Raw genomic sequence first — 15811 nt, 5'->3', positions numbered from 1 at the left:
ATGTCATCTCGTATGCATGGCCAATAATAGACTGACTCAACCAAGGCCCTAGTGTAACGTTGACCTGGATGACCAGCCCACATTGTGTCATGACTCTCCCTTATGATCCGTCGTCTAATGTCTCCAAACTTAGGAACGTAGACCCGCCGACCTGTGGTAAGTAGTAGGCCGTCTTCTATCCAAAACTGTCTCGTCTTGCCTTTGTTAGCTAACTCGATAAGCTGTCTAGCTGCTGGATCATGCTGCATGCCTTCTTTTATAGCCTCCCGAATGTCCCATCTCGCTGAAGTGATTGCAGCAAGCTCGGCTTTCCGACTCAAGGCATCGGCTACAACATTACCTTTTCCCGGCTTATACTCCAGCGCATAATCAAACTCGGCTAAGAAATCCTGCCACCTAGCCTGCTTTGGTGTGAGTTTCTTCTGTGTCTGAAAGTAGCTAGTAGCCACATTATTAGTCTTGACCACGAACCTTGACCCGAGCAGATAATGTCTCCATGTACAAAGGCAATGCACAATGGCAGTCATTTTCTTCTCTTGTACCGTGTAACGCCGCTCCATCTCATTTAACTTGAGGCTCTCAAATGCTATGAGATGCTTATCCTGCATCAGGACACCCCCAATGGCAAAGTCTGAGGCATCTGTGTGCACCTCAAAAGTCTTGGCAAAGTCAGGTAATGCCAAGACTGGCTCCTCTGTTACAGTTGTCTTAAGGCATTCAAATGCTTTTTGACAATGCTCCATCCAAACCCATGGCTTGTTCTTCTTTAACAAAGTAGTCAATGGTGCGGCCTTTGTTGAGTATCCACTGATGAACCGACGATAGTAGTTAACAAGGCCAAGGAAGGATCTCAACTCAGTTACCTTTATAGGTGCCTCCCACTCCTGGATAACACGTACCTTAGCCTCGTCCATGCGTAGCTCTCCATTGCTAATGACATGGCCCAAGAAGTGCACCTTTGATTGTGCGAACTCACATTTTTCCCTCTTGATGTATAGCTCGTTCTCTCGCAAGACTTGGAAAACCTTCCTTAAGTGCTCCATGTGCTCCTCCAAGGTGTTGTTGTAGATGACTATGTCGTCTAGGTAGACAACCACGAACTGATCAAGGTAGGGATGGAAGATCTTGTTCATAAGGGTGAAAAATGTGGCCGGTGCATGGTTAAGCCGAAGGGCATCACCAACCACTCAAAGGCCCATATCTCGTCACACATGCTGTCTTTGGCTCATCCCCTTCCGCAATGCGAACCTGGTAGTAGCCCTTTCGAAGATCCACCTTGGTAAAGTACTTGGCTTGCCCAAGTCTATCGAACAAGTTAGCAATGAGCGGGATCGGGTACTTATTCTTCACGGTGACCTTATTAAGTTCTCGACAGTCTATGCACAAACGCAACGATCGATCCTTCTTCTTCTAGAACAATACTGGTGCGCCAAAAGGTGCCTTTGATGGGCGAATGTGACCAGCATCTAGCAGCTCCTTCAATTGTTTCCTGAGCTCCTCTAGCTTGGGAGGTGCCATACGATATGGGGCAAATGCGGGTGGCTTAGCCCCTGGCTCTAACTCAATCTTGTGATCCACCTCTCGCCTGGGCGGCAAGTGCTTAGGAAACTCCTCGGGCATGCCATCTTTGTTCTCCTCAAGCAACTTCTCTATGCAAGGCGACAGTGTCTCTTGAAAACTCTTTCCTTCCTCCAGACTTGTGATGGTTTCCACGAACGTCGGTTCCCCCTTCTTGATCCCCTTAACAACCTGCACAGCTGAGAGTTGTGCTTGGCTCTATTTGTGTGGCATAGTCATTGTAGGTACCATGCAAGCTCCTTCTCGCTCCATAACCAAGAGACGTTGGAGGTAGGGGTCGATTAAAGTATGACAATGTCTAAAGAACTCTTGCCCCAGTATGATGTCAAAGATATCCATAGCAGTTACGGTAAAGTTTGTCATACCTTTCCAAGTTCCCAATTTGACACCAACTCCATTAGCTACCCCACGAGCATTCTGTATCTCGGCATTCACGGTCTTGACGCGAGAGTTGGTTGGAGCAAGCTTCAATTCCAGTCTCTTTGCAGCAGCCTCAGTCACGAAATTATGAGTTTCTCCAGTGTCCACCATTGCACGAGCGGGCTTGTTGTTGATGGTGAGATCCACGTACTGATTGCCATTCTCAGTAGGTTGGATAGCTTGCTTCGTGACAGCACTACATAATCTGATCATACCCAACTATGCGATTCCCGAACTCTCTCCTTGTGGCTGCTCCTTCCGCTCACGTACCATGGCATTGAGGCTCTTGAGGTCAGGACAATTCCTAAAGCCATGTGGCCCTCCGCATATATAGCATCCCTTCTTCTCGACCTGTGCCTTCTTCTCGGCGTAGCCCTGAAGACCACTCGACTTTTTGAAGTCTTGAGTCTTGGAGTATTGTTGTTGTATCTCCTTGACTTTTCCACGATCTCCCCCACCTTTGACATTGTTAACCTTTGACTCCCTGCCATTGCCTTTTTCATGCTTGTCATGCCTGAAATCCATCAATGATTCAGCCTCCACTATGGCTTGGTCTATATCAGTGACTTGTCGGCGTTGCAACTCCTGCTTAGCCCAATTTTGCAACCCGTCCATGAAGTGGAACAACAAGTCATCATTGGTCAGGTTGGGGATTTGAAGCATAAGGGTAGTGAACTCCTTGACATAGTTGTGTATGCTCCCTGTTTGCTTCAATTCCCTAAGCTTGCGCCTTGCCTCGTACAAGACATTGTTTGGAAAGAACTGTCGCTTGAACTCTGCTTTGAGCTGATCCCATGTGCTAATAGTACCTAGACCTTTATCCACGTCGGCCATCTTCCTTCTCCACCATAGCATGGCAGTCTTTGAGAGGTAAAATACCACAGTATTGATCTTGGCCTCGTCTTCCCTCACTTTGCCGTGCCTGAAGTAGTTCTCCAAGTGCCAAAGGAAGTTTTCCACTTCTTGTGCATCACGAACACCTTTGAACACCGGTGGTTTGGGAGCCTCGATATTGGCCTCCTTCGTCACCACAACATTACTGGCTACCTCGGTCATGCCAGCATTGACATGCTCCTCGAGTGACTCTATCTTTGCCTTCATAGCATCGATAGTACTCAAAGCCTCCATGAGTCTGCACTCTAAGGCAGTGATGGTTTGCCTTATTTCCATCTCAGTCTGTGTACGTCCCTCCAAGTCATTTCTGATACACTCAATCTCTTCAAGAGTGTGCTCCTCAAGAACATTAAGGGTGTCTTCCACCTTCCCCAAGCGTTGGACAAATATCTCCACGGCATCCATCCCCGTGTTCATCTTCATCACCCACTCTTTACCGAGCGAGACGTCCTCTGGAAGGACCTTCACTTCATCCTCGCTCGCCTCAGTGGCAGATGGCTCTTGGGATGTAAGCCCTTCGTTTGGCACAACCTTAGGTGGCACCTCCTGGGTCTTGTTGGTGGCATTCCTCTTTTTGCTACGGCCGCTCTTGCCAACAACATCCTGGATGACGTTGGCTTGGGTGTTGGCAACGTTAATTTCTCCGTCGTTCGCCATTCCCTTAGTTGAAACCTTTGCTCTGATACCACGTTGTCACGTCCTTAGTTGTTAACTAAGTACACGTGCGACACTTGACAACTCGCTCACGATCTTGCACAACTTGCTCACGTTCTTGCTATGCCAAGTCAGTCTTACTACCTTTAAGATCGCTAAGAGAATGGAATAAAGAATACAAGAGAATTGTTCAAGAAAGCTTTGTATTAGAGAGAACTTGAATTGTTTGCTTGATGAAATACAAATGAATGACCCCATTTATATACTAGTCTCCTAGGGGCTAGTGTGTAAATATTAATTACTACACAAATCCTTGATATTTACAAGATAAGGCTTTTTCTAGAATTTTCTACAAGCCTAGAAGATTTCAAAGACTTTCCTAGCAAATCCATAAGGATCTAGGTTCTTCCAAAGGAAATGCTCATACCTCTCTAGAATCTTCTCACAAATGCTAGCCTTCTTCTTATGTAAGCTTCCACATGACATTAATATATACCAAATGACGCCTATGTGGCATGATGATATGGCGGGTCATCACACAGCTTAGATAAAAATGAGTACGTTGTTGTATGTCAATTCAATCAAGTAAATAAAATATACAAAATTTAAACTTAAAGAATATAAAAATGATTTGCTAGCTCCATCGATATGTATGAAGGAATTTATTCGATTTTAGGTTGTTGGACAATATATTTACCCACTAGAAGCACGAGGTGGCGGTGATGAAGAGAGAGCTGCACGATATCCTACAAAAGGAGTTCAGGAGGAGTCCGATACCATAGGCGAGGAATTGATAAAATGGTACTACTAACAACTGATTTGCAGTGCTCAAATCAATAAATGCAATACGCATATTTTTTATATATATATTTATCACCTCGTTATAATTAAGTAAAATATGTATTTTCGCTTTAATAATATCGAACTACTAAGATTGAGTTGTAAACTAAAGACTCAACTTCTTTACCGGAGAAGGTAATTCATCTCTTATTTATATTTGGTGCTTGGAAGAATCATAATTAGTTCTAGTTTTGGCAGGATGAACCTTTTTGAAAATGGACCAGAAAAAGTTGAGTTTGCTAAAATTAAGTACTTATGATTTGAATAAGTTTTATCTTTTTAAAGGCAGAATAGTCTGTTAGATTTTTGTACTTATATTGTTTTGATATTTCGATTTTTTTATTTTGCGAAATTTCATTTAAACACTTGTACTTGTTTAAACATAATATTTTAAACGTTTTTGACTATTAACTAAGCTTATGTGGCGTGTATATTGCCGAGGTGAACAAATTGCATGATTTATACGCACATATGGTACTTGAATTCACTGAATTGGTGATTTTACTTTAATGAAAATAAGAAAACGAAAAAGGGTCATAAATGCCTCTCTACTAGCTAAAATAAGCTAGATATGTTCTCCGTTATACTAGTTGATCAAAATTGTCCCTACTGTTCAAGTCTTTTGTTCAAAATACCCCTCTGCTGTCAAATTTCAATTTTAAATTATAAAAAGTCACGTGTCAGAGTCCTATTGGCTAAACTAAATCAACTCCTCCTTTTTCTTTGACCCAATAGACCCGTCCAAATAATCCGATCACCAAGAAAAAAACCCTTAAAAAGTGCATTCTTTCTCCAACCTCACCTTTTCCATCTTTCTTCAGCAGCTCATTTCTCCATTTAGCCCCATAGTATTTGGAGGAAGAAAAATATGTGTTTAATGTTGTGATGAAGAAGGATCTCTTTTAATGTTGTTACATTTCGAAGAGAATATTAAGAAGATTTTTCATCAATTCAAACAAATAAAAACTTCAGAAGATTTGGTTTAAATGGTGGAAAATGCTGCAGAATATGGAAGTGCTGATAAGAATGGAGAAATTCACTGATATAACAGAATTAGCTATCCAACCAGATGCAACCAACTATGTGTCAATTTCAAAATATCGGCCTGTTTCAATACAATTAATAATTGACACTCCTGGAACTATACAAAAGTGGGTCACAACAAGAAAAATGGACATGAGTGCATGAAGATTCTTGTCTTTGATGAAGCGGACCACACGTTTGCAGAGATAATTGATTCTCTATCAACACTTACGATAGTTCCTTTGATTTTTTCGATAAATTATAGTATTTCTTTTTTTTTTCTCTTTTAAATCAATTTTCTTTCTGTGTTAGTTGGTGTAAAATTTTTAGATTTAGTGTTTAGTTTCATAGTTGAATGGGAGCACTGAGCTTAATGAGCTAATTATCTGAGTGTTAAATTTTCTATCTTCATTTTTTGAGGAATTTGCCCTGTAGTATTTAGAGGAATGAGTTGTTGGAAAGAAGAAAGGGTGAGGTTGGGAAGATGATAGGTCAGAGATTTGGGCGGGTCGATTGGGTCAAAGGAAAAGGAGGAGTGGGTTTAGTTTAGCCAATAGGACTCCGACACGTGACTTTTTATAATTTAAAATTGGAATTTGACAGTAGATGGGTATTTTGAACAAGAGACTTGAACGGGAGGGACAATTTTGATTAAATAGTATAACAGAGGATAGAATTAGCTTATTTTAGCTAGTAGATATATATATATATATGACCAATAAGAAAAAGACAAAACCAATAAATAAACAAAAGAAAAATGAAAAAATATAACAAAACTCCCCTCCCTTAACCTCCTTCTCTCGTTCTCCCCCTCTTTTTCTCTTTTCTTAGTCATATTCCTCCCCTTCCCCTTACTCTTAAGATTTTCTTTTTTGTGCATCCCTTCCTCTATAAATTCGTCTCCAACCATCTTCATTTTCTTTCCCTTTCCCTTTCCTTTTATATGGTTTTCCCATTTTTTTCTGTGGTTAAAGCTTCTAATCAAAACTTTTCTTCCACCAATGTTTTTCACAAATAAAAATAAAAATAAAAATAAATAAATAGATAAATTTTGTTTGAATTTCAATACTTCTTAAATACTAAGCTTGTTGGGTATCTTTTATGGCGATTGAAGCATTTCAAAATTTTGAATTTGATGGTTATCTTCTATGGCTACTATTTTCTTGTCGCAAGCGAAAGGAGTGGTGTAACGATGGTCACTAGTGGGTCTAAAATAGGTAAGACTGGTGAAAGTTGCCGGTGAGCGATGGTGTGATTGTGAATTTGTGTGTGCGTTTCAATTGAAATCTTGTAAATTCTATCGGTTTGGATTTGGAGAAAACGTGCAGATGAGCCATTGTTTCCGGTGAGTTGACTGATTGCATGGTTTAAAGGACCCAAAAATGGGGGAGAGAATATGATGCAAGGGGTTTGATTTTTTTTTAAATGGAATTTTTAATTGATAAAAATACAAAATGACATGGCATGTGAGGTGGATCTGATGTATCATTCCCGTCAAGCAAGTGAGAAACACGTATCTTAGTCATTACAAGGAGGTGTTTAAAATACTCCGTTTGGACACGTAAAGTACTTAGATGAAACTTCGCAAAATAGAAGGATTGAGATGTCAAAACAATACAAGTACAAGTATCTATCAGACTATTCTGCCCTTTTTTAAGATGATATTGTAGTGAAAGTTGAACCTACTTTAAATTACTCACTCCGTTTCAATTTAGATGATGTAGTTTGACGCGTTACGAAATTTAAGGAAAAAAACTGTGCTCTTAAAAACTTAAGGGTTAAAAGTTTTGTGGGGCCATGATATTTATGTAGTTATAAATGTTTCTCATTAAAAATAAAATGAGTAAAATAAAAAGTTTAAAGTTAAATTATTTCCAAATATAAAAATGTGTCATTTTTTGAATGGATTAATAAGAAAATATGTCGTCTAATAAGAGGGAGTATTTTATGTTTTTCCACGTAATGCTTATAAGTTTGTTCCATCGAATATAATTCGGAAAAGGGTCATATATGTCCCTCTACTTTCAAATATTATTTATATTTGCCATCCATTATACTATCTGACTCTATATACCCTTACTGTTAACCTCCTTCTCTCGTTCTCCCCCTCTCTTTCTCTTTTCTTCGTCATATTCCTCCCCTTCCCCTTTCTCTTCATCTTTATTTATTCCTTTCTTCAGTAAGATTTTCTCTTTTGTGCATCCCTTCCTCTATAAATTCGTCTCCAACCATCTTCATTTTCTTTCCTTTCCCTTTTCCTTTTATATGGTTTTCCCATTTTTTCTGTGGTTAAAGCTTCTAATCAAAACTTTTCTTCCACAAATGTTTTTCACAAATAAAAATAAAAATAAAAATAAATAAATAGATAAATTTTGTTTGAATTTTAATACTTCTTAAATACTAAGCTTGTTGGGTATCTTTTATGGTGATTGAAGCATTTCAAAATTTTGAACTTGTTGGTTATCTTCTATGGCTACTATTTTCTTGTCGCAAGCGAAAGGAGTGGTGTCACGATGGTCACTAGTGGGTCTAAAATGGGTAAGACTGGTGAAAGTTGCCGGTGAGCGGTGGTGTGATTGTGAATTTGTGTGTGCGTTTCAATTGAAATCTTGTAAATTCTATCGGTTTGGATTTGGAGAAAACGTGCAGATGAGCCATTGTTTCCGGTGGGTTGACTGATTGCATGGTTTAAAGGACCCAAAAATGGGGGAGAGAATATGATGCAAGGGGTTTGATTTTTTTTTAAATGGAATTTTTAATTGATAAAAATACAAAATGACATGGCATGTGAGGTGGATCTGATGTATCATTCCCGTCAAGCAAGTGAGAAACACGTATCCTAGTCATTACAAGGAGGTGTTTAAAATACTCCGTTTGGACACGTAAAGTACTTAGATGAAACTTCGCAAAATAGAAGGATTGAGATGTCAAAACAATACAAGTACAAGTATCTATCAGACTATTCTGCCCTTTTTTAAGATAATATTGTAGTGAAAGTTGAACCTACTTTAAATTACTCTCTCCGTTTCAATTTAGATGATGTAGTTTGACGCGTTACGAAGTTTAAGGAAAAAACTGTGCTCTTAAAAACTTAAGGGGTAAAAGTTTTGTGGGGCCATGATATTTATGTAGTTATAAATGTTTCTCATTAAAAATAAAATGAGTAAAATAAAAAGTTTAAAGTTAAATTATTTCCAAATATAAAAATGTGTCATTTTTTGAATGGATTAATAAGAAAATATGTCGTCTAATAAGAGGGAGTATTTTATGTTTTTCCACGTAATGCTTATAAGTTTGTTCCATCGAATATAATTCGGAAAAGGGTCATATATGTCCCTCTACTTTCAAATATTATTTATATTTGCCCTCCATTATACTATCTGACTCTATATACCCTTACCGTTAGATTTTCGGAAAAGGGTCATATATGTCCCTCTACTTTCAAATATTGTTTATATTTGCCCTCCGTTATACTATCCGACTCTATATACCCTTGCCGTTAGATTTTTAAACAAAAATGTCCCTCTCTCTAACAGACCAATAGGACCCAACAATCAAAGAGACACGTGGAAGCTATATACTCATTTGGATATACCCATCTATTTAGCCTAACCGAGACCCTTGCAAATAACCCACACCCGAATCGAGATCTTTTCCCCTTCTTTATTACTTCATCTCCTTCTAAAATCTTCCTTTCGAAGCAACTAAATCCAGCAAAAATAACACTTCTGAATACCCAAAACTTCAAAAATAGATGCTAAGTGATTAATGTTCGACTAAAAGTAAAAGCCCACTTTTCCTATATATTAAATAAAAGTAGAGTAAAACATTAAAAAGAAATTGATGAACAGACTGATTAATTTGTTCTTGAAGTTGGTGAGTAATGGTGGTCTCTATTTCTACACTTGTAACAGTGATTGGCCTTCAAACCATCATTTTTGTTCTTGCTCGAACGACATTGTAGCTCTGTATCCTTTTCAACTTCTTTTTTTTCCTGTTTTTTGTTTTGTTTTTGGGTACAGATAAAGTTGAATTGTTTTTGGTTTTTATTTGTGAACATAGGTAATGATTGAATTTTATTTTTTTTTGTATGTGTTTTCGACGTAGTTAAAGTTTTTTTTTTATTGTTTTTGTTTCTGGATATAGGTTAAAGATTGATTTAGAGGTATCTTTTTTTTGGGGGGGGGGGGGTAAATAGGAAAACTGAAAATTGTGCAGATGTTTCAAGAATTGATACTCAGTTACATAAATTGTTTGGAGGTGTCAAATTCGAAACTTCTTTGTATAAAGGGAAAGGTAAACTTTCGTAAGTCTTAAAATTGAGCGATAAAACCAAGAATATACTTGTGATTTTCATGATTCTTTCGTGGTTAAGAAAGGGCTAGCTAGCACAATTGCTACAACAAGAGAAGACTGAATGATATAGCTCATTTTTGTGGTTTGTTTGTAAGATCCGGATTCGGGTGTGGGTTATTTGTAAGGGTCTGGGTTAGGCTAAATAGATGGGTATATCCAAATGAGTATATAGCTTCCACTTGTCTCTATGGTTGTTGGGTCCTGCTGGTCTGTTAGACAATGGAGCATTTTTATTTAAAAGTCTAACGACAAGGGTATATAAAGTCGGATAGTATAAAAGAGGGCAAATATAAACAATATTTAAAAGTAAAGGAACCTTTTCCGAATATAATTTCAAGAAACAGGACCCCGGGAAGAACTTTTGTTTTAAGTAGAAAAGAATAGGTGGCTGGCTTAAACGGAAACCTACAAACCAGCACCTGTAAAATCAAGATTGAAGTGTTCCACCAAGCACTGCAACACGTGTATTTCCAACTTCTAATACATTGTTGACCGCACCTTTTCCTTCCTGGCGCTATTTAATGGAGGTCGATATGACACCCTGTTTTCCAGTGAAAAAAACTGTATACTAACTCGTTGGAAACGGAAAAGAAATGAATCAAGAACAACCAATGCTGCACGGTGGCAGTGAACCAATCAAATATGGGGACGTGTTCGAGGTCTCAAGCCAACTTGCTTCAAAACCCGTAGCGCCACAAGATGTAACTATCATGCAGTCAGCTGAGACTATAGCGCTGGGTCATGTTCCAAGAGGTGGTCCTGCGTCAATTATGCAGTCAGCCGCCGCTCAGAATGAGCATCTTGGTGCCGTAAGCCGTGATGACATGACGGATATCACCAGAGATGAAGGTGTCACTGTCTCTCAAGCAGAAGTTGGGGGTACTCGCCTTGTTTCAGAAGCTGTCGCTGGAGAGGTACTTCTACTCCACTATATATCAAGATATTTGATCATGGAGTAAAGAAATTTCTTTTTGACATATACCAAAACTAGTTTTAGATCTAGTTCATGGTTTAAAAAACGTCATGATATTTGTTCTATGAATTATGAATATAAGAGTACTATGCTACTAAAGATAAAATGTAAAAACGTTCAAGCAAATTTTTTTTAACTTAAGCAACGACTAAATAGGGAAAAGTATCTAAGATGTAGCTAGCGTTTGGACATAAATTTAGTTGAAACTTGAAAAAGTAATTTTTGAAAGTTAAAATTATGTTTGGACATGCATTTTATTTGGAAAAAATTTAAAGTTTTGTGAGGGGAAGAACAAGTTTCACCCAAAATTTATCCTAAAACTAGATTTTGGGAACTTGAAAAATAATTTCAATTTTTTTTTCAAAAATAGATCATTAATCTATGAACAAACAATGTTTTCAAAAAAGATTCGAAAAACGTTAGCCAAAATGTATGGCCAAACGGGCCGTAGTATACACTTTAATATTTATTGGGTTAAACTGAATTCAAATTTTAAAATTCAAAATGAAAACATAAAAGTTGAACTCATATATATATTTACTGCGAGTGCCATAAAGCTAAATAGGGGTGCACAAAATACTGCACTTTTGGGTGGGTTGATATGTATTAAAGCCAGGCAAAAAAAAAAAAATACATTAAAGGATTTTATCAATTTTAGGTTGTTGGACAATATATTTATCCATCAGAAGCAGGTGATGGAGAGAGAGCAGCAAGATATCCTACAACAGGAGCTCAGTCCGAGTCCACTACCATAGGTGAAGCTCTGGAGGCAGTGGCTCTTACTGCAGGGGATAAACCAATTGAGCAGAGCGACGCTGCAGCTATACAGGCTGCAGAAGTAAGAGCTACGGGACTAGCCGAAGTGATGCCGGGAGGTATAGGAGCAGAAGCTCAACATGCAGCTGCAATAAATGCTCGAACCACGCCGGAGGATGATAAGACCTCTCTCAGTGATGTTCTAACAGTAAGTCTTTTCATATGAGACAACATCATTCTAGAACTTAGAAATATTTCGCCCTATCTGACACAACTAGTAGTGCAATTTGCCTTCCATTAAGAAAGGGTCGAATTTGTCCTTGACAACTTTTTTGAAATTTGCCTTTAACTGCTGCCCTTAGCTTATAAGGGCAAAATCGAGCCACTTTGGTTATGGCAAGGATACAAATGAGATACTTTTTTAACGGACGGCAAGAATATTCTATTACGCATTGTATAGGGGAAATTTTGATCCTTTTGCGTTTACTATTGGGTAAAAGAATCGGCGGATAGAAATTACGTAATTCTTTTTTTTTACTATTCTTTAGGATGCAACGAGCAGGCTTATAGGTGACAAGGCAGTGAAGAAGGAAGATGCAGAAGGAGTGGTGGGTGCTGAAATAAGAGCTAAGCGTGACTTGGCTACACATCCTGGAGGCGTAGCAGCATCTATGGCCGTGGCATCCAGTCTGAACGAATTCTAGATCAGCGTTTGAGCACAATCCGAAATGGGTCCTTTTGCTTGGGTTCTGCTCTATGTTCCAAGTAGTTTAGTGTATACACTATCCTCTTAGGTTGTAGGCTTGTAGAGCATTGTACATGGTGGTTTTGCCAGTTTTTGAACTTTTCAGGCGTATCTTTTTTGTAAGCTACGCCTTATCCTGCCTTCTGGATCATGAATGTTGATGTGCATTAACTGGGGAAGTTTATGTTAATAGCAAATTCGGCACGAGTTCTTTGGTCTATTATTAGAGCTTAATCCATTTCTTTCTTATCTTTTTTTCTAATTAATATATTACTTAGATCGGAAGTCAACTGAGTGCAGATGTTCTAATTATATTCATGGTCATGGATCAGTGTTGTAAAAATAAGCTTAAATTCCGTATAAAAAAACAAGCTAAGTGCACCTTCAAGTGTTTAAAAAGTGTGGAGCATCGGCTGTTTTGGGGTTTCTTTAATAAATGGTTCATTTGGGCTGCGAGTAGTTCTACAATTGGACTGGTGATGAGCCCCTCCAATATATTTTGGGCCCCCAATTTCAAGCTAGAAAGCCTAATGTCCACACTGACGACCCAAAAGCCATATGGGGTAATTGAGTGATTGCAAGTATTGAACCCATAACTTGGCTGGCTCTGTGCAAAACGCAGTCATCAAATTGAAAAGATCTAATCTTTTCTACAGCTAATCTATGAGATTTCTGTCTGTCACCCAATGCAGTGTACTTGTTCCGTGCAATGCCACGACTTCCATACAACATCATGGAACTTGTGAGGAAATTGTCTCAGCGCACAACCGTATATTCTATAGTTTAATACGACAACTATTTGTCTGCTGGAATCAGCATTATGTCTTCCTTCTTATACTAATCTATATGCGTAGGAACAACAAATTAAATAATGTATATAGAATACTCTAACAAACGTATGAAAATAATCGAGTCAGTTAACACTCAGCATCATGAGTATCCTTCTTAATTAATTGTCTTCGAGTAGTATCTTGAGATTCTGAAGCTGGTAGGCTTACAAATAATTTATGGAACTTGTTACATCAACTGTCCTAATGATATCAAGTTTGTCACGCCCCAAACCTGAAGAGACGTTGCTGGCACCCGGTGCTATACTCGGCCCGAGCATACCACTCTTTAACTGTGAACTCTAGAGGGGTAACCATCAACTTCGGTCGATGAGGCCATATTCTGAATCATGAATCATCTGAAAATAACGTCTACAACCAACAATACCAAACTAAATATCTACATAGGGTTGGTAAAGTTACAATACCGATATACAAAAATGTACAGGACTCGCCTACAAGCCTTTAGGGATAACTGAATTGTATCATGGTCGAGATAGGGCCTCGACCTACCCATCAAACCTGTGTATATAAAATGGACTCCAAGGTATAGACATGGTAACTCTGAGGAAATGGAGGTTACCAACCAAGCTGATGTTTGACTTTTTCTACTGGGAAGGTCTATCCAGCTGTCTATCAGGACCTGCAGGCATGAAATTCAGAGTCCCCAGCAAAAGGAACGTTAGTATAGAATAATATACTGAGTATGTAAGGCAACAGAATAACTGAAAGCTGAAACTAAACTGATAATATAATAACTGAAAGTACCTAGGAGTCAAATATAATTTGAAGATATGCTTACCTACTAATACTGACTCGTCTCTCTTAATATAGTATGTAAAATAGTTGTCCGGCCTATAAGGCCCGGTATGTGTAACTGCTCTGCCGTAGTAGGCTCACTCATAGGCGCTTGGCCATACTAGGCTATGTATCTCGGCCATTATGGGTTCTCTCATAGGCGCTCAATCACAATAGGCTCGGTATATAACTTACCATTTGATCAGAGGTTGCCCAATAGGGGTCTGCCCATCGATTAAATCTCGATGGTGGTGGAAATACTGTATATATATAGACTATCGACTCTCTTGGCTGAAAAAAGACAAAACTAAACTGAATATGAAGTCCCGATAAGGGAGAATACTGTAGCTTATGAGACTAGGATAATGTACATAAATTCAGGAATAAGAACTTCTCTTTATGCCTCGTTATCAAACGCATGTAGTTCGGGATCATGCCAAAATGAAGGAAAGGTTTAGCCTTTACATACCTTATCACAATCTTTCCAATCACCAAGTTGAACTTCTCTTTGCACCTTAATCTACAACAACGATAATAATACTATCATTAAGTTATGAAAGGTACAACTATCGCACAACGAACGACAAGCTTATTTTGTATTAAAACGGGCAGCATCTCCCCTATAATCCTTACTTCCTCCAAATTCAAGATAAAACCAATAACACAATAATACAATAATAACAACATATATACATTATTTTCAAACCTTATATACATCAAAAATACTACAAAACAACCCAACATACCCCAATCTCTTTATACACAAAACGACCACCATAGTTAGAGGTGTTCATAAAAACCCAAAAAACCGAAACAAACTGAAAACCAAACCAAACCGACCAAAAAAACCGATACTTTTTGGTTTGGTTTGATTTTGGTTTTGAATTTTAAAAACCGGTCAAATTTGATTTGGTTTTGGTTTTAGTCAGAAAAAAATCGAACCAAACCGACTATAGGAGTAATTATTTCAAATTTATTATTACACCTATATATATGTATATTGTTATACAAAGTTTTCAAAAATTTATGGTAAATGTTAATAGTTTGCACTTTTAATATAGTTCTTTACTGTAAAGCTCCAGAAAATTTTGCTAAGTAATTTAAGATTTCGTGGAGCTGAGGTAGGCTAATTATTTTATTTTGTGTGCAAGTGCGGATCCATGATATAATGGATATCAATTGGATATGTTAATAAGCGTATAAGTCATATTGTAAGTGATTTGGGGTCTAAGGAGAGGCCTAAGTCTAAGCCAAGTTGGAAAATTTCATAATGGACTAAAGTTGTGAATGAGTACGCACAAGACTTCACTTTGGACAATAATATCTCCAGTTATATAAGTTATTGTGTGATGCACAACCTATCAAATTAAAACTCTTTGAGTATAGTTTCCGACGCATCAAACCGTTCATTATTTGGAGGTGTATACAGAAAGTTACGACCATTTTACTGGGTATGTGTCATATGCGCGCCGAGGTGCGCGGCGGAAGCGCGACCGCACATATTGGGAAGTATTCTGCCTCTGAGCGCGGCCTTAGCGCGGGTGCACTAGTAGTAGATCTCTAAATACCCCAAGACCGGGTATGGAGAGTCTCTAAGTCATTTGTTGAGCAAGGGCTTGCTCTACCAAGGGGAATCCGTCCCATACCTCCCTCCTATGATCCAAGGTAAGGTTTTTGGAGTAGTTTGAGTTGATTACTACTCCTAAACACTTATATTAACAAGGATTGATCTTGAAAATCCATAGATTCCCATTCAAATCCCTAAATTGGTTAAGAACACTACAAGTGGGGATTCTCAAGATTCTTACTACAAGAGGTATGTCTATCATCTCTAACTACTATATGGTGATTATTTATGTATGATATATACGTTAAAACTCATAGGATGGTGATTGGAAGCCATAAGTGCCTAACCTAGGTTGTGTTGGTATTGTAGAGATTGTGAAA

General features: G+C 38.2%; 2 protein-coding genes across 2 annotated transcripts; one reads left to right on the top strand and one right to left on the bottom strand.

Moving 5' to 3' along the window:
* Positions 1 to 1410: 1410 nt before the first annotated feature.
* LOC138877849 (uncharacterized) lies at positions 1411 to 2211 on the bottom strand. Its single transcript, XM_070157493.1, has 2 exons — positions 1927 to 2211; positions 1411 to 1776 (listed from the first exon to the last, which is right to left on the bottom strand). The coding sequence occupies exons 1-2, from the start codon at positions 2209 to 2211 to the stop codon at positions 1411 to 1413; spliced, it is 651 nt and encodes a 216-aa protein (XP_070013594.1).
* A 7937-nt stretch (positions 2212 to 10148) lies between these two features.
* Positions 10149 to 12459, top strand: LOC104248216 (late embryogenesis abundant protein D-34-like). The gene is made up of 3 exons (XM_009804431.2): positions 10149 to 10679; positions 11397 to 11702; positions 12043 to 12459. The coding sequence occupies exons 1-3, from the start codon at positions 10359 to 10361 to the stop codon at positions 12196 to 12198; spliced, it is 783 nt and encodes a 260-aa protein (XP_009802733.1). The 5' UTR covers positions 10149 to 10358; the 3' UTR covers positions 12199 to 12459.
* The last annotated feature ends 3352 nt before the right edge of the window (positions 12460 to 15811 follow it).

Source organism: Nicotiana sylvestris, chromosome 9 (genome assembly GCF_000393655.2).
Source record: "Nicotiana sylvestris chromosome 9, ASM39365v2, whole genome shotgun sequence".
NCBI lineage: Eukaryota > Viridiplantae > Streptophyta > Magnoliopsida > Solanales > Solanaceae > Nicotiana > Nicotiana sylvestris.
Note: the sequence above shows the minus strand (reverse complement) of the source record. Positions and strands in the feature narration are given on the sequence as shown.

Coding starts and splice junctions, on each gene's coding strand:
- LOC138877849 (XM_070157493.1), bottom strand. CDS start 2,211: ATGATCAGATTATGTAGTGCTGTCACGAAGCAAGCTATCCAACCTACT. Junction 1,777..1,926: donor AAGGTATGACAAACTTTACC/GTAACTGCTATG, acceptor CCACACAAATAG/AGCCAAGCACAACTCTCAGC.
- LOC104248216 (XM_009804431.2), top strand. CDS start 10,359: ATGAATCAAGAACAACCAATGCTGCACGGTGGCAGTGAACCAATCAAA. Junction 10,680..11,396: donor CAGAAGCTGTCGCTGGAGAG/GTACTTCTACTC, acceptor TATCAATTTTAG/GTTGTTGGACAATATATTTA. Junction 11,703..12,042: donor CTCTCAGTGATGTTCTAACA/GTAAGTCTTTTC, acceptor ACTATTCTTTAG/GATGCAACGAGCAGGCTTAT.